The 18502-nt window shown below is 42.0% G+C and overlaps 1 protein-coding gene and 1 long non-coding RNA gene across 17 annotated transcripts in view; one reads left to right on the top strand and one right to left on the bottom strand.

Moving 5' to 3' along the window:
• Nucleotides 1-450: 450 nt before the first annotated feature.
• LOC131381508 (uncharacterized) lies at nucleotides 451-7028 on the bottom strand. The gene is made up of 3 exons (XR_009210303.1): nucleotides 6935-7028; nucleotides 5721-5855; nucleotides 451-675 (listed from the first exon to the last, which is right to left on the bottom strand). It is a non-coding gene; the product is annotated as an uncharacterized LOC131381508 (long non-coding RNA).
• A 68-nt stretch (nucleotides 7029-7096) lies between these two features.
• GARIN2 (golgi associated RAB2 interactor family member 2) overlaps nucleotides 7097-18502 on the top strand; it is a 100081-nt gene continuing 88675 nt past the window's right edge. For 4 of the 16 annotated variants that reach the window (XM_058429584.1, XM_058429585.1, XM_058429579.1 and 1 more), the window contains exons 1-3: nucleotides 7099-7270; nucleotides 14752-14838; nucleotides 15621-15805. In XM_058429584.1, coding sequence (XP_058285567.1) covers nucleotides 15647-15805 — 159 coding nt within the window. In that variant the 5' untranslated portion in view covers nucleotides 7099-7270; nucleotides 14752-14838; nucleotides 15621-15646. Of the gene's footprint in view, nucleotides 7271-14316; nucleotides 14358-14751; nucleotides 14839-15620; nucleotides 15806-16464; nucleotides 16621-18502 lie in introns of those variants that run through there. The other 12 variants (XR_009210299.1, XM_058429580.1, XM_058429582.1 and 9 more) reach the window with 7 other exon arrangements.

Here is an 18502-nt window from a genome sequence, read left to right as displayed (position 1 = left end):
TGGTGGTAACAGGAAGATGTTAAGTATACTGTAAAATGTGCTCAGGAAAGCAAACTATAAAAATTGGCCTACTAGTAAACAAAGTGTCAAAGGATGGTAAATAAAGGCAAAATAGTAAATATTTGATACTGATATGTGATATTTTCATTTCATATTTACAGTTGAAGAAGATAAGGTTAGTTAATAGAGGTCAAATGAAAAAATATGCAAATAATCCTTTTATGTACATTCATTCAAGAAATATTTGTTAAGCATCTATTATGTGCTTGGGTACAAAGTACATCATTCTACTGTTTACAAACATGAATAGGGCAGAGCACCTGACATTACACTTCATTAGGGAGATAACAAAAACGCATGCAAATAACCACGACATTTAATATATTTGATAATATATAGTAGAGCGTATAGAATGTGATAAATGCCATAATACAGATTTTAAGGGTTGGAAGAATTCAGATGAGATTTCAAGAAGTAAGATGGCATGTTAGTGGGTCTTTTTTTTTTATTTTGTAGAGGCACAGTCTTGCTCTACTGCTCAGGATAGAGTACAGTAGCATGGTCCTAGTGCACTACAGCCTTGAACTCCTGGCCTCAAGTGATCCTGCTGCATCAGACTCCGAAAGTGCTGGAATTGCTATTGTGAGACACCATGCCCAGCTGATGTTATTGGGTCTTGAAGGAAGGTAGAATTTTGAAGATGATAGCACAGGAAAAAGGGTATTCCAAAAACAGAGAATGACAGGTAATTAATGATAATTATTTTATTATAGAATAATTTCTATACCTGTAATATAGGAAGAACAACAATTATAGGGGTGTCGTGGAAATTAAACATGAAATGTGCTGGGAGCAGTGCTTGTCATGTATTAAGCTCCACAAAGGTAGAGATTTTTGTTTATTTTGTTCATTCCTATTATCCCCAAATTCCTAGAAGAGTCTCTGGCATATGTGCATATATGCAAGCATCAGTAAATATTTGCTCAATAAAACACATTATGTAGAACTTACTGTAGGCCAGACATTGTCCTAAACACTTTACATATGTTTAATTTTCACAACCCTATAAGCATTGTTTTTCCTGTATTATAGATGAGGATACTGAGGCACAGAGATTAAGAAACTTGTCCATGGTCACATAGATAGTAGGAGAGAGAGCAAGGATTCAAGTTTAGCAATCTGACTCTACAGTCTATATTCTTTTATTATTTTTATTTATTTATTTATTTTTTTGAGATGGAGTCTCGCTCTTGTCACCCAGGCTGGAGTGCAGTGGCGTGATCTCAGCTCACTACAATCTCCACCTCCCGGGTTCAAGCGATTCTCCTGCCTCAGCCTCCCAAGTAGCTAGGATTACAGGCATGCACCGCCACGCCCAGCTAATTTTTCTATTTTTAGTATAGATGGGGTTTCACCATTTTGGCCAGGCTGGTCTCAAACTCCTGACCTCAGGTGATCTGCTGGGATTACAGGCGTGAGCCACCGTGCCCCACATCTATTCTGTTTTTCTTTTCTTTTTTTTTTTTCTTTTTTTTTAATAGGATTTCACTCTGTCGCCCAGGCTGGAGTGCAGTGGCATGATCTCAACTCACTGCAGCCTTGACCTCCCTGGGCTCAAGTGATCCTTCCATCTCAGCCTCCTGAGTAGCTGGGACTACCCATCGCACCTGGCTAATTTTTTTGTATTTTGCAGAGACAGGCTGGTCTTGAACGCCTGGGCTCAAGTGATCTGCCCATCTCAGCCTCCCACAGTGCTGGAGTTACAGGCATGAGCCACCACACTCAGCCTACAGTCTATCTTCTTTAAATTACAGAAACAAAATAGGTATAAGATGTTTGTAAGACTGAAAAAGTACTGATTTAAGGCCCAACAGTTATTAAAGTTATTAAAGTTAATTTGGGATTAAAGTTCTTAAATATCAAATTAAGAGTCTAGATTTATTCTAGAGACAATAAAACCATTAGAGATTCTTGATCAGGGACGTATCATGATCAGAGATATCCTTTTAGGGAAAACGCTTTGGCAGCCTTGAGGCAGATAAACTAGAATGGAAAGAAACAAGTGAGAGACCCCAGTTAAGTTATAGCAATTGTGCAGGTGAGGGGGTAGAGGTGATGGTGATGGGAAGGTCCGAACAGATGGATACGTCTCTGGAGAGAAAAGAATGGAAAGAATTTTATGGCTGATTTCAAGTTTTGGAAAGGAAGTTAGAGAAGGGAGAGATGATTCAAAGTCTCCCCTCTTGGCTGACTGAGAAAATGTTAAACACTAACAAAAAGAAGAAAAAAATGAGTTTTATGGAGAAGTTGAGTTTGGGCATGTGTTTGAGATGCCAGGAGTGCTAAGATAGACATGTCCCACTGGCATTTGAAAGTACAGGTTAGGGGTTCACAGAAGAGTTACTGACTAGATACAACCTTGGGAATCATTCACATAAAGGTGGCATCTGAAATGCAAGGGTGGATGGAAAAGATTATCAAGAAAAGGCTTGCCAAGAGAAGAGGACAGGCCTTGGGGTGTTGGAGGAAAAAGCCATGAATGGCATGAGGGGAAAAGCAGTTTGTAGAAGAGAAGAGAAGGGAGTGCAGGGTCCCACAAATCAAGGAGGAGAGTCTCAAGAAGGATCAACTGTAAATGCAAAAGAAATACCAAGAAGGATGAAGGCTCAAAAAGCTTTATTGATTAGGCAATTATTTGTGAACTCTAAGAGTGCAATTTTAGTAGTGGGTTAAGAGCAAAAGCCAGATTACAAAATAGAAACTGTGAACATGAATTCTTCAGAATTTGGATGTGAAAAAAGAAAGACACAAAATAGTAGCATGAACTGATAACAGACGGAAGATTTGGTTTGTGGGTTTTGAAAAAGAAACAACAGTGGTGGGCATGTTAACAATGCAAGAGTAGTATCCTAAAGGAGAAAGAAGAGGAAAGAAGGGCTGGATTTAAGGACCCTGGTGGCCCAATTAGGCTGGGAAAGAAAAGGGGCATTTTTCCTTCTGAGTTAGAAAAGGGAGAAGATATGAACACACTTGAAGTGGAAACAAGGGAAATGTCATTTAAATGTTAAAGTTCAACAAAATATTTCTATTTGGCACGGTGGACATCAATGTCATCTAATCTATTTGCATTTATTTGACAAATTATATAAGAAGCATGTTACAAGTCTTTTTTGTCTTAGTAGTTGACACATAAAAGGCTATAGAAGATGTTTTCAAGTTTTCATTTATAGCTGTGTAAAAAAGTTAAGCAGTTCCTTTTTAACCAGATTATTTGGTTCTATGTTTTGGTTGTTTCAAATCGTATCAGAATGAAAAAAATAACACAAGCAGGCGACATTTATCAAGTAAATTCTTGGTGATGTTGCATGTTACAGCAGGTGGATTCTTTTGGATGGCTTTCATATTTAAAATTATTTGCTGATCAACAAAATTTTGTAGATCTAACCTGTTAGCAATTCTTGATCTTCATGAAACCCTAACAATGTAAGTAATTATCATTCCCAATTATAGAAAGTGGGGTAGGGGGTTATGTAAGTACAGAATTCAAAGTAAATAAACTGTGTATCTTGTTATTCCAATGATGATGGGTCTACATTAAATAATGCATTGCATTCTGATATGTTTATAAGAAGCATTATGCTTGACTCTCTGTGTTATGTTGTTACAGAATTCATCAATAACGTGGCCTAGAACCAAAAAGTTAAAGACTTGCTCAATCCTGTCCGTTGTGTATGGCCAGCTACCAGTATTTCTCCTGCAGTCTTTTGAAATAATTCATTTTATTTAACAAGCATTTCTTAAACTCCTACAGTATGCCAGGCTCCATGTTAGGCACTGAGAATACAGTGATAAATGAGAGTCTCAGATATCTAAGTGAAGGAGAGTGATTATGAGAAAGGAAAACATTTAAATGCAGGTTAGGAAAAGTATATGAAGAACATTCAGTGACGTGTTAGACAGTGACTGGGTGGAGGCCTAAATCAGATTCAGTGGTTGTGTCAGAATCCAGCCATTTAAAAAGAAGCAGAAATCATACTAAGTATTTCAACAGAGAGACTTCAATGCAGGAATATGTTAAATAGGTGTTGGAGGCCTAGAAAAAAAGCACAAAGGAAACACAGATATCAGAGACAACTAGAGGAAGCAACTACGACAACTAGGGCTGGGGAGTTGGGAGGGATAGGTTAGGGGAATCACAGCTTAGAAGCTCAGAGGTCAGACCTGTTGGAGCCAGGACTCAGCCCTCTGAGGAGAGGGCGCTGCCCGGTTGCTGATTCTAAGAATGTCAAAAACAAAAACAAAACAACCAAAATGCAGGCTAGAACCAGTTGCTGTTGCCCTGGTGACACTGACAGAAACAGCAGGTCAACTAGGGGGAACACAAGTCTCTTCTTCCCTATTTTCCAACCTCATCTGTCTAATGCAACCTATTATTGAGCCTAACAGAAAGCCAGCTGGAGAGAGAAAGGTAGTTTGCAGAGCTCCAGCAATTCAATGCAGAGTATGCCCTGGTGCATTTGCAGCTGAGAGACAGTCAATGACCAAGTGATTGAGAAACAGCTCTCTAAACAGGTGACATCTGAGCTGGGTTCTGAAAAACGAAAATAAGCCCACATGTGAAGAGCTAGGAGATGAGCCTTTCAGACAGGAAACGGCTTAAAGAATGCAACATCAGGAAGGAGGCAGAAGTATGATGAGGGAGTGGTGTAAGTGGTCTGAAATATGATTGGAAAGAACTGAAGCCAGGATGGAGCCAGATCATGCTCACAAATATATAGGCTCTTGAGTTTAATGCTAAATATATATGCATACCTTATGATACATGACACATATTCTAAAAGCATTAGGAAGGTACTGAAAATTTTAAAAATAAAAAAATCATTTACTAAACAGTTGAATACAAGGCACCATGCTAACCAAGGGTTCCTGCAAACAAGCACCTCATTCTTTCTGCCTCCTACACTTGTTCCTCTGCCTGTAGTTTGTTTCCTAGTTAATGGCACCATCATTCACCCAGCTTCCCAAACCTCTGAGTCACCTTTTCCCTCCCCACATCCAGTGAGTCACCAAATTCTGTGGACTCTACTAATAGTTCCCAAGTTAACTCCCTCCTTTCCATTGACACTGCCACTGCCACTACCATGGCTTCTGCATCTTTAGAATTGCCCTTCCCAAATCTATCCTTCACTCTACTCTCAGAATGATCAATTCAGAACATAAATCTCTCCATGTAGCACTCTTTATTAGAACTACTGGAGCAGATGAAGTCCCAGCACCTAGTTATGGCTTTCAAAGCCCTCCACGATCTAGGCCCTTCTTCCGTGAACTTCATTTTTTTTCTCCCCTTCAACTTTATGTAACACCAGACCATTTGTAGTTCCCCCTCAAACCTTGTCATTTTATGCCTCTGTGCCTTTGCTCAGGCTGACCAGTCGTTCAGGATTTAGCTTGGATATTAGCTCCTCCATGAAACCGTCCCTAAATCCCCCAATTGGACTAAGTGCCCTTCATCTGTGCTCCTAGAATCCCCTGTCACCCCTCTATCTTATCACTACATAACACTGAAATAATCTGTTTACATGGCCCCTTCTCCACTTGATGGTAAACTTCTTGAGTGCAGAGACTGTTCATCTTTGTGGTCCAGCATGCCATGGTGCCCAGGAAATAGTAAGTACTCATTACTGAACTGACCAAAAGAATGTACCTTGCATTGCACTCACCAGGGACTGAATGTATGTGGCAGGAAACCTTCATATCCCAAGCTTAGGACAGGCAGCTGAGAAGATCCCATGCAGGCGTGAACAGGCAGGCCCATCTCATGAGGGACAAAGAGGGCTAACTGCTCACGGACCTCACTTTGACAAAGTGCCACAAATTCAGACTTACAATCTCCAAATGAAGTTATACATACAGTTTTATATTTTGTGCATCTTTAAAAGCATTTTAAAGATGCTTTTGAAGGTAAATATTTTAAATATACCATTATTTTTATTTCCTTCTTTTGGTATTTCTTCTCTTTTTAATGTTTCAGTAGCCTCAAAAAATGGAAGTGAGATAATACCAAAGTTTAATCAAGGTACCACAGAATTAAATTGATATCATCAACAGTTAAGAGATGAGATCAGATCTGTGCAAAAATATTTTCTGGCCCTTGGGCAGGAAGAACAGGAACGTGGCAAGTTGTGATCATGCAATAAGTATGCTCAATGAAGAAATCTTACTCAATGGGACTATAGGTATGACCAGAGGAAGAATTTGTCCATCCAAAAGATGCCACTCAACATAGAATAGGGGAAACAGATCATCTGAGACAATAACAGGGGAACCACTCGGACATGTGCAGAAAGAGACTTAGCCAATCACGTGCATTGAACCACCACCAGAGCCTAATATCATTACATATTCACGCTTTACAGCCCTCGGCTCAGTTTCTTTTCCTTCCTTCCTTCCTTCCTTCCTTCCTTCATTCCTTCCTTCCTTCCTTCTTTCTTTCTCTTTTTTTCTTTCTTTCTCTTTTTTTCTTTCTTTTTCTTTTTCTTTCTTTCTTTTTCTTTCTTTCTTTTCTTTCTTTCAATAGAGATGGGGTATCACTGTGTTGCCCAGGTTGGTCTTAAACTCCTGGGCTCAAGCAATCCTCCTGCCTTGACCTCCCAAAGTGCTGGGATTGCAGGCGTGAGCCACTACGCCCGGCCTCATCTCTGTTTCTAAGCAGTTTCCTTCTAAAAATTCTATATTCTTTTGACGCTTTTCTTCACAGAGGCTCAAGGTGCCTTAAATATGTTGAAGTCTCTGAAACTTGGCATATAGGGAAATTTAATAATAAATTATCAATTGAATGATCAATGATGTAAAGTCTGATATTTTTTCCGTGGTTATACTATTGCTAAATTGACTTTTCTCTCCAAGAAATCCTCTGAAAACTTCACACCACCACCTGATTGCCCACTCCCGAGTGGTCTGGTCGGGGCTCCTTGGGAATGTTGACCACACTTCCCGTCGGGGCAGACCTGCACAGCTGCTCCTCCCCAGTGCCCTTCTTCTGTTACTGCAGAGACGATGTCAGCACATTATGATTATGATGCAGCAGCAATAGAACAATGCCCGGAGCAGCCTGGCCTGCGCTTCTTTTACTAAGTGGATAGTTGCCTGCTGGGTAGACATAAACACCTGCTAAAGAAATGTGAAAAGAGTGGAAACGTGCAATTTGGAGATTATTTTCCTAGTCGACATCCAGGAGATCTCCAGAGATCTATTTCAGCCCCACCTGTTGGTAAGTGACTGTCTCATTACTGCAACTTGGGTTTGAAACTGAAGGAGAAGGAAATGAAATAGTTCAATTAATTCTGGTAATTCGAGGGCAGAATGTCTATTTTTTTTCCATCTTCCTCTTCTCCTTCTAGTTTCATTTCTTCTACCTCAACCAGAACAAGCAGAAAAGCTGAGAGACTTAAAACCTGGTGACTGCTTTTCTTTTTCTTAGAAATAATTTCATTGAGAGTTTGAGTTTGAAATGAAAGCATGTTTTCTGGATTGTTTTTAATTTTTTTATCTTTTTTTTTTTTTTTTTTGAGACAGAGTCTCTCTTTGTCACCTAGGCTGGAGTGCAATGGCACGATCTTGGCTCACCGCAACCTCCACCCCTGGGTTCAAGCAATTCTCCTGCCTCAGCCTCCCAAGTAGCTGGGATTACAGGTGTGTGCCATCACACTCAGCTGGTTTTGTTTTTTTTTTTTTTTTTTTTAAGTAGAGACAGGGTTATAGGCACTGCCCATCATGCCCAGCTGATTTTTTTTTTTTTTTTTGTATTTTTGTAGAGATGGGGTTTCACATGTTGGCCAGGCTGGTCTTGAACTCCTGACCTCAGGTGATCTACCTGCCTCAGCCTCCCAAAATGCTGGGATTACAGGCGTGAGCCGCTGTGCCCAGCCTTTTTTTCTTTCTTTCTGTTGTTTTTTTTTTTTTTTTTTTTGAGACAGTTTCACTCTGTTGCCCAGGCTGGAGTGCAGTGGCGCAATCTCGACTCACTGCAACCTCCACCTCCCGGGTTCAAGCCATTCTCGTGCCTCAGCCTCCCAAGTAGCTGAGACTACAGGCACACACCACCATGCCTGGCTAATTTTTGTAATATTAGTAGAGACGGGGTTTCGCCATGTTGGCCAAGCCGGTCTTGAACTCCCGACCTCAAGAGATCCACCTGCCTTGGCCTCCCAAAGTTCTGGGATTACAGGCGTCAGCCATTGTGCCCGGCCTGTTTTGAAATTTTGATTTTTCAGACTGTTATCCCAATTTTTTCTTCCAGAAGAAAAAATTCTCAAAGACTGAGAATTGAATAAATTTTGGGGGAAACAGCCCTTTTTAATTACTCAAATGTTTCAAGATTCAGAACACAAGGCTTTCTCTTCAAAGCTGAAAGGTTGGGCACGGGGATATCATTTTCAAGAGATAGAAGCCACAACAGTTAGCCTTTTGCAAAGGTGCAACCAGAACTGCAACCTAGAATTGTGCTGGACCTAGCCTAAAAATATGTTTATTAGTATAGTAAGAATCTTGGGAAAAATCACCTAGGTAAATGCCACACTTCAGAGTGCTAGGAATAATTAACCTCAAATCTCCAAGGACCACAGAGAACAGCTTTAACGAGTGACAGGTAAATGCTGTCATTTAAGAGCTATCATGTAGCCAGGTGTGGTGACTCATGCCTGTAATCCCAGCACTTTGGGAGGCTGAGGCAGGTGGATCACCTGAGGTCAGGAGTTCGAGACCAGCCTGGCCAACGTGGCAAAACTTTGTCTCTACTAAAAATACAAAAATTCGCCAGGCATGGTGGCGGGCGCCTCTAATCCCAGCTACTCAGGAGGCTGAAGCATGAGAATTGCTTGAACCCAGGAGGTAGAGGTTGCAGGGAGCCAAGATCACACCACTGCACTCCAGCCTGGGCGACGGAGCGAGACTCCGTCTCAAAAAAAAAGAGCCATTATGTAATTACAGATAAATAACGCAGTAAAGGCCGGGCCTGGTGGCTCACGCTTGTAATCCCAGCACTTTGGGAGGCCGAGGCGGGCGGATCACGAGGTCAGGAGATCAAGACCACGGTGAAACCCCGTCTCTACTAAAAATACAAAAAAATTAGCCGGGCGTGGTGGTGGGCGCCTGTACTCCCAGCTACTCGGAGAGGCTAAGGCAGGAGAATGGTGTGAACCCGGGAGGCAGAGCTTGCAGTGAGCCGAGATTGCGCCACTGCACTCCAGCCTGGGCGACAGAGCGAGACTCCGTCTCAAAAAAAATAAATAAAAATAACGCAGTAAAAAGACCACATCAGAATCCAGGTAGTTGGTTTATGAGTGTTCACTATAGAAATCTTTCAACTTTGCCAGAGGTTTGAAACTTTTTATAATAAAATATTGGAGGGAAAAGACCACATGGTAATGGTCAACAGGAAACATTTGTAGAGGACATTTTAGGGGCATGTATAGACATCCCTCTGAATTAGGCAGTCAGAAAAGCCAACCAAGACAGCACAACACTGACTCTTCAGATTCCCGCTCTCTCCCCTTCCCAATGGCCATGAACACTTAAGCTGTCACATTTCCAAAAATGTCCAGATGACTGCATTTATCCCCAGGAAAATAAAGGCACCCCACCCCTACCACAGGGTGAACACATCCCATATCTGTATCTAAGAATAGTAGTTCTCAGCCCTAATGGAGACTTGATCATCCTTGAAACATTATACACAGATAGGGAAGCCCAGACGACACCGTGGAACATCTAGAGAAGAGCTGAAGTGGCTCCTTCTTGAAACACATACAGCACATTGCCTCTCTGTGCTTGGTTTTCCTACAGAACAACTAGCATTGGTTTCCAATCTGTAATCTGATTTAATAAGGAATCTCTCTTTTCTTTTACTAAAAGTAGCCAACTACACTTTGTCAAATGAAAATTATACTGTAATTCTGCAGAAAAGTACAACCTAATGTAGCTATCTGCTGAATGAATCACCATTCAGTTGGAACTTGAAAAACAGGAGAAAGGATTGAGAGGGAGAAAAAGTACTGGTTAAAAGAAGTAACAAAGACCGTAAGGGATCAGCTAGTGATAGGACAGCCTCATCCATCTCAAATAAAACTCCATTCTTTGTGCCATCCTTGCTCTGCAGCACAGCAAAAGTCATTCCCTGCAACATAGCTCTGCATCCTGCCTGCTTAATTCGATGAATAGGACATTGAATGGGCCTAGCAAAAGGCAAACATTATTGGAAAAATATAAGCTATGATTGTGAAGATTAATACACAATCCTGGTAGAATAAATTGTGACAAAAGATTTCATGTGTCTGTGCCATGGAGCTAGCTGTGTGTTTCCATGATAGCCCATAACAACCCTGCTTTAGTAGTTTTGTTTGTTTCTTTCTTTTTTTTCCCTACCTAACACCTTGAACAATCAACATGTATTTTTGAGTCACTAAAGTTAATAATGATATCCTAGTAAGGTGATTGGATCAGAGGGTGGGGTCTGAACTGATTGTCAGGCTTGATTGCCTGTCTCTGCTGTGCCCGCACACCAAGAAGGCAAAGCAGAGTGCAAGGAGCTTATCAGGAGAGAACCCAGAAACCACCTGTTTCTTTTTAAAAGAAAATCATTTCTTAAGCATCAGTTTAACCACTGGCCACAATTATTTTGCCACTCTTTACAAGACATTGTCGTGTTCCAAATAGCTTGACACCATGATTGATAACTGCTGTTTTAAAAAAAATATTTAATGTTATGGGGATATATTAATATATATTACATATATTTTAACATCTATTACTTACATATATGCATGTATGTATGTGTGTGTATATATATAAAGATATATATAAAGATATATATATAAAGATATATATAAAGATATATATATAAAGATATATATATATAAAGATATATATAAAGATATATATAAAGATATATATATAAAGATATATATAAAGATATAGATATAAAGATATATATAAAGATATATATAAAGATATATATAAAGATATATATATAAAGATATATATAAAGATATATATATAAAGATATATATAAAGATATAGATATAAAGATATATATAAAGATATATATAAAGATATATAAATAAAGATATATATATATAAAGATATATATATAGAGAGAGATATATAGATATATATATAAAGAAATTAAGTAGGCCAAGCACAGTGGCTCATGCCTATAATCCCAGCACTTTGGTAGGCCAAAGCAGGTGGATCACTTGAGCCCAGGAGTTTGAGACCAGCCTGGGCAACACAGGAAGACCCAATTTCTACAAAAAAAACTAAAAATTAGCTGGGCATGGTAGCGTGTACCTGTAATACCAACTACTCAGGTACTCAGGAGGCTGAGGTGGGAGGATCACCTGGGCTGGGGAGGTTGAGTCTGCAGTGAGCCATGATCCACTGCACTCCAGCCTGTGTGACAGAGCAAGACCCTGTCTAAAAACAGAAAGAAAGAAATTAAGTGAAAAATCTATTTGTAAAACTGGAAAGACATATACCCAAACTTGAATACTATCTCCAGATATTCATAGTGAACCTAAGGCCAGGCACAGTGACTCACACCTATAATCCTAGCACTTTGGGAGGCCGAGGTGGGCAGATCGCTTGAGCTCAGGAGTTTGAGACCAGCCTGGGCAACATGGTGAAATCCCGTCTCTACAAAAAAATACAAAAATTAGCCAGGTGTGATGGCACAGGCCTGTGGTCCCAACTACTCGGGAGGCTGAGGTGGGAGGATCACTTGAGCCCAGGAAGTCAAGGCTGCAGTGAGCCAAGATCACTCCATTGTACTCCAGCCTGGGTGACAGAGCAAGATCCTGTAGAAAAAAAAAAAAAAAAAGAGTGAACCTATAAATAGTTAATGTACTTTACCATCAGTAAAATATTCCATGATGAGGGGGGTGTGTGTGTGTGTGTGTGTGTGTGTGTGTGTGTGTGTGTGTGTCGTGGCCAAAATGATGGCTTCACAGATCCATCCCTCTGTTTTAAGAGCCTAAACTATCTTTTTCCCCCAAGACGGAGTCTTGCTCTGTCACACAGGCTAGAGTGCAGTGGCACAATCTTGGCTCACTGCAACCTCCGCCTCCCAGGTTCAAGCGATTCTCCTGCCTCAGTCTCCCAAGTAGCTAGGATTACAGGCACGCGCCACCACACCCAGTTAATTGTATTTTTAGTGGAGATGGGGTTTCACCATGTTGTTCAGGCTGGTCTCGAATTCCCGACCTGGTGATCCACCTCCCATGTTCAAGTGATTCTGCTGCCTCAGTCTCCCGAGTAGCTGGGATTACAGGCAACTGTCACCACGCCAGGCTAATTTTTATATTGTCAGTAGAGACGGGGTTTCATGACGGCCAGGCTGATCTTGAACTCCTGACCTAAGGTGACCTGCCCGCCTTGACCTCTTAAAGTGCTGGGCACTCTCAGCCTCAAAGTGCTAGGATTACAGGCGTGAGCCACCACGCCCAAGCCTGGACTAATTAACTAGGATAATTGGAGATGTTGGTGGGGTGAGGGGTGTAGTGCACAGATATCTCAAATCACAATTACAACAAAACCAGGCAAAATTTAGCACACACTTATCAGCTATACACATAATCTGAAAGTGTAAAAATAATTCCAGAACAAATATTTAGAACATCACAGCAAAGTTGATAAAAGAGCCTGTTAACATTTTCCGCTCCTCAGCTAACCTCAACTTTGTTCAAAAAGGACAAGAGGGGCGAGACCCAGTCGTGGCTGCAAAATATCCCCGAATTCCTTCCTTTCCTCTCACTTCCTCCTCCCTCTCTGTGTCCTGAATCCACAGCTACACCTGTTCCCCTGGAAGATCATCCACTCTTTGCTCTCTGGAAGGAGAATTCTCAGATGCAAGGGGTTCTGGAGATCTCCTAAATGACAGCAGTGGAAAAGGCCTTTCACTATCCCAGCAGCCATGTGGCATCTCCTGATTAGCAAGTGTCTGTAAACAGTAGACACACCCTCCAGTATGCAGTGTTTTCATTTTCTCAGAGTGAATTGTTTTTCCAAAATGTGCACTCTTTCACTTAACTCTGTATGAACAAGAGTTGACTACTGCATCTCCTCAAATCTGAGATCCACCAATTATTATTTTATGTGCCACTAAGAAAGAAAACATGGTGCTAATTATAGAACTTAATGCTTTCTTTTTGGTTGTGTGTGTGTGTGTGTGTGTGTGTGTGTCTGTGTGTGTGTGTGTGTTGAGACACAGTCTTGCTCTGTCGCCCAGGCTGGAGTGCAGTGGCATGATCTCAGCTCACTGCAATCTCTGCCTCCTGAGTTCAAGCAATTCTCCTGCTTCAGCCTCCCAAGTGGGCATATATTGAGAGACCTCCCAGAGAGGCCTTTAGGAGTAGATGAGACTACAGGCACATGCCACCACACCTGGCTAATTTTTGTATTTTTTAGTAGAGATGGGGTTTCGCCATGTTGGCCAGGCTGTTCTTGAACTCCTGGCCTCAGGTGATCCGCCCACCTTCGCCTCCTAAATAATGCTTTCTTATGGGAATTTTCCCACACAATATCTAGCTGTTATTCCTGTGCCATCATCCTCTGTGCGTTTCTTAAAGGGCTCCACTCTAGTCTTTAGGACCTTCTTCTAAGCCTCTGACAAGTTTCATACTGGAATTTTCTTTTCTTTTCCTTCTTTCTTTCTTTTTTTTTTTTTTTTTTGATGGAGTTTTGCTCTTGTTGCCCAGGCTGGAGTGCAATGGCACTGTCTTGGCTCACTGCAACCTCCACCTCCCATGTTCAAGTGATTTCTCCTGCCTCAGTCTTCCAAGTAGCTGGGATTACAGGCACCTGTCACCACGCCAGGCTAATGTTTATATTTTCAGTAGAGACAGGATTTCACGACATTGGCCAGGCTGATCTGGAACTCCTGACCTAAGGTGATCTGCCCACCTTGGCCTCTTAAAGTGCTGGGATTATAGGAGTGAGCCACCGCACCTGGCCAGGAGCTTTCTTAATCTTACTAGAAGATGTCAACAAAAGGTTTTCAGGTAATCGTAAGGAGCACACTTTAAACAGCAATTAAATGCAACCCGGGTAATACAATCTGTACTGCTTCCTTTGCCACATTATCAAATATCCTCATTGGCCATAGAAGCTCAGGATTCCACTGTTTGGCAGTTTCAGGCCAATTATGAGCTATGGACTCATGACTCTGGCTCCACTCACCAAAAGACCATGGTGAGGATCATCAACAGCTCAGCTCAGACAGCTCAGACTCCGCTTCACCTACCCAGTATACTTAGAAGAACTCTAACTTTTTCTGAGGTCTTGACCTCACACTTGAAATAACAGTAAGGTTTAGAATTGAAATTAGTTTCTTCTGTATACAAATTAGCGCTTTTATTTTTTTTTTTTCTTTTTGAGACAGGCTTTAGCTCTGTTGCCCAGGCTGGAGTGCAGTGACAAGATCACAGCTCACTCTAGCCTCAACCCCCAAGGCTCAGGTGATCCTCCCACCTCAACCTCCCAAGTAGCTGGAACTATAGGCATGCACCACCACACCTGGCTAATTTCTGTGTTTTTTGTAGAGACAAGATCTTGCTATGTTGTCCAGGCTGTTCTCAAACTCCTGGGCTCAAGTAATCGGCCCACCTTGGCCTCCCAAAGTGCTGGGATTATAGATGTGAGCCACTGTGCCTGGCCTGTATACATTTGATTTTCTTTTTGTTGTTTCTTTTACAAAAGATTTCATCATGAAAAGGAGGCAGCTCAAACTGAAGTGAGTTAAAAACTTCATCTCTTAGAGAGGATTGTGGCTCAGCCTGAGTTGTGGTGAGATTTGATGGTTCTTACAGATAAACCATGTGGGCTGCATGGCCACATCCTCTCCTGCCCTTTTCTCTTTTCCTTCCTTTCCCTCTTCCTTCTTCTTGTACTTACTTTACTTTCCAAGATTTATTTTCTTCTTTCTCTCTCCTGGAGACTTAATTAATGTACTAAAGATGCTGCCTACAGCAGTGGTCCCCTTGGCAGCAGGGACCAGTGTTGTGGAAGACAATTTTTTCCACCGACTTAAGAGTCTCATAAGGAGCACGCAACCAAGAGCTAAGCCTCAGTTACGGGTGAATAGTCCAGAAAAAGTGTTCTCAGTTTAGTATAGCTTTGATATCCTGCTTACAAAAAGGGGTTGGAGAATCCTGCATGATGAAGAGGGTACCATTAATTTGGAAGACAGAAAATAATGGTCTGTGGAGGAATATATTGAGAGACCTCCTAGAGAAGCCTTTCCTAATACACTAATAGGTGTCTCCAGCCCTATACCCTGGTCATTTTTTATTATATGTACCTGTTTTCAAGTCCTGATAGTCCTATCATCCAACATCTTGTTTGAGTTTCATTTGGCTTGCTTACTAGCTGTCTCCCCATAGAGTGTAAGCTGAATGAGGGCAGAGATCTTACCAGTCCTGTTTAGATGTATGTATTAATACAAGTGCCTGGTGCAGTGCCAAGCATATCACAGATATTGATAAAATCTGCTGAATTAATAAATAAATGAAGCAACTTAATTATGATATTAAATTCTCTCTGCATCCATTGTGTTTCCATTCCCTCAGTTTTTTTATGTTTATGTGCAAGCGCAATGAAGAAGAACACCAGCAAGTCTACCATGAGGATCAATAAGCAAGATGCTCTCTGCACCCCACACTCCCATGATCCGAGAGATCTTCAAAATATGTTGGATGGAGGAGAGTATGCACCTTTTGTATCTCTTCCCATGTTAGAGAGCAATTTTATCCAGGTAAATCATATTCAAGGCCTGAGTTAAGTTCCAATAACTTCAGTAATGTTCTCAAAGAAAACTGAAAAGGATGGTAGGAGAATTGTTTTAAATGTGCCAAGGGAATGTGTGATACTACTAAAGAGAACAGTTTGGGAACTTTAAAAAACCTGAAATAATTACAATGTTAAAGGACATTTACTTCAAATGTCCCCAAAACTCTTGTGAAGGACTTCTGTCTTAACTCTACCATAATTGCCATTCCATCATAATCTTCCCAAAATTACATGAAGCCATTTTTGGCATTTCCCGCCACAGGGAAACATACAGATAACTTCTTTCTTAGGCGTAGAAGACATTCTAAAGAACATCTGTGACACAACTAGGGATTACAATGAATCTTAACTCTTAGTTCTGAAGGTCAATTGTCAGATGGTGTCAGGGAGAAAAGCTTCCTTCTCATAAGAATGTCCCTACATTATGAATGAAACTGCATTTCTATGCATTTGGGAGCAATGCTAACTTTTCTCTAAATATTCAACGTTAAAATATTCAGACAAAGAAATGGTGAAATGAGTTCAATGATAGGGGTCATACCTCTAAAGTTCCTAGAAATTCCATAACAAAGTCTAACACTAAACACTGAGCTATTACCTCTAACTCTTAACACATTCGAGAAGCTGCTCAGCTGATTTCACAGAGGGTTGACAAGGGAGTACAACAGACACTTCAAAAGGCAAGAAGAGGATGGCAGGAGCTCTTTTGCCATGGCTGCCAGGCCCATCTCCGAGCAGAACCAGGATGCTACTGTGTACGTGGGGGGCCTGGATGAGAAGGTTAGTGAACCGCTGCTGTGGGAACTGTTTCCCCAGGCTGGACCAGTAGTCAACACCCACATGACAAAGGATAGAGTCACTGGCCAGCACCAAGGCTATGACTTTGTGAATTCTTGACTAAGGATGATGCTGACTATGCCATTAAGATCATGAACATAATCAAACTCTATGGGAAGCCAATACAGGTGAACAAGGCATCAGCTCACAACAAAAACCCGGATGTAGATGCCAACATTTTCATTGGGAACCCGGACCCTGAGATTGATGAGAAGTTGCTTTATGATACTTTCAGCGCCTTTGGGGTCATCTTACAAACCCCTAAGATTATGTGGGACCCTGACACAGGCAACTCCAAAGGTTATGCCTTTATTAATTTTGCTTCATTTGATGCTTCAGATGCAGCAATTGAAGCCATGAATGGGCAGTACCTCTGTAACTGCCCTATCACCGTATCTTATGCCTTCAAGAAGGACTCCAAGGGTGAGCGCCATGGCTTAGCAGCCGGACGACTTCTGGCAGCTCAGAACCCACTCTCCCAGCTTGACCGCCCTCATCAGCTGTTTGCAGATGCACCTCCTCCACCCTCTGCCCCCAATCCTGTGGTATCATCATTTGGGTCTGGGCTCCCTCCACCAGGCATGCCTCCTCCTGGCTCCTTCCCATCCCCAGTGCCACCTCCTGGAGCCCTCCCACCTGGGATACCCCCAGCCATGCCCCACCACCTATGCCTCCTGGGGCTGCAGGACATGGCCCCCCATCAGCAGGAACCCCAGGGGCAGGACATCCTGGTCATGGACACTCCCAAGCTCACCCATTCCCACCAGGAGGAGTGCCCCATCCAGGGATGTCTCAGATGCAGCTGGCACACCATGGACCTCACGGCTTAGGACATCCCCATTCTGGACCCCCAGGCTCTGGGGGGCAGCCACCGCCCTGACCACCACCTGGAATGCCTCATCCTGGACCTCCTCCAATGGGCATGCCCCCCGAGGGCCTCCATTCGGATCTCCCATGGCTCACCCAGGTCCTATGCCTCCACGTGGTATGTGTGGACCTCCTCCACTGATGCCCCCCCGATGGATACACTGGCCCTCCACAACCCACACCCTACGGCTACCAGCCTCTCCCTCCACCTAGACCCACTCGCCAGCCACCAGTTGCCCCTCGAGGCCTGCTTTGGAGCCCTCTTCCTCAGTAAATCCACATTTTCCTTCCTCCTGTTACATCTTCCCAATATATTTTCGATTCCTTGGACCAATCAGAGATGCTGTAGCTCCTTGGGGCTAAGGCACTAATCCCTTTCAGCACCCCCACTCCAGTCCCCATTTTAATGTAACGTTTTCTACAGGAGGTATTTCTTTTTTATGTTGGTCCTGAGTATTTTGCAAATGCACAGAGAAAATAAAACTAAACTCCTTGTTTAAAAAAAAAAAAAAAGGGAAGGAGACTTCATCTTCCATAAACACGTTCTCTGCACTCATACTTGAGTACTAGTGTGAGCTACCCACCTCCAGTATACGACAGGCAGGAGGTGAAGCCTCCTAAAACATCTAATGTTTTAGTGATGTCCCTAGAACGCATGTGACAAGTCATGATTTGATGTAATGTACCTTCTACATACTTCTTTCCTGCTAATAATGTTGTCATTTTTTCACCTTTCATCCTGTGCCGTTTCCAAGTTAGTTACCTTTTGCACACTGTAATGAAATTACATAGTACTTGTCCAACATTGGGGTTAGTTAGCAATCTATAGGTCAGACGTAGCCCCCATCATAATTTGATAACTCATACCCTTCAAGTTGCACAACCCCACCTGGTTAGCATGTCTTTGGCAGCAAGTTACCAAGATTCCTGACTGAACAGGTTTAAATGAAAAAAGAAA

This window comes from Hylobates moloch, unplaced genomic scaffold (assembly GCF_009828535.3).
Source record: "Hylobates moloch isolate HMO894 unplaced genomic scaffold, HMol_V3 SCAFFOLD_16, whole genome shotgun sequence".
Taxonomy (NCBI): Eukaryota; Metazoa; Chordata; class Mammalia; order Primates; family Hylobatidae; genus Hylobates; species Hylobates moloch.
The sequence above is the reverse complement of the archived record's forward strand: the minus strand, read 5'-3'. Positions and strand labels throughout refer to the sequence as shown.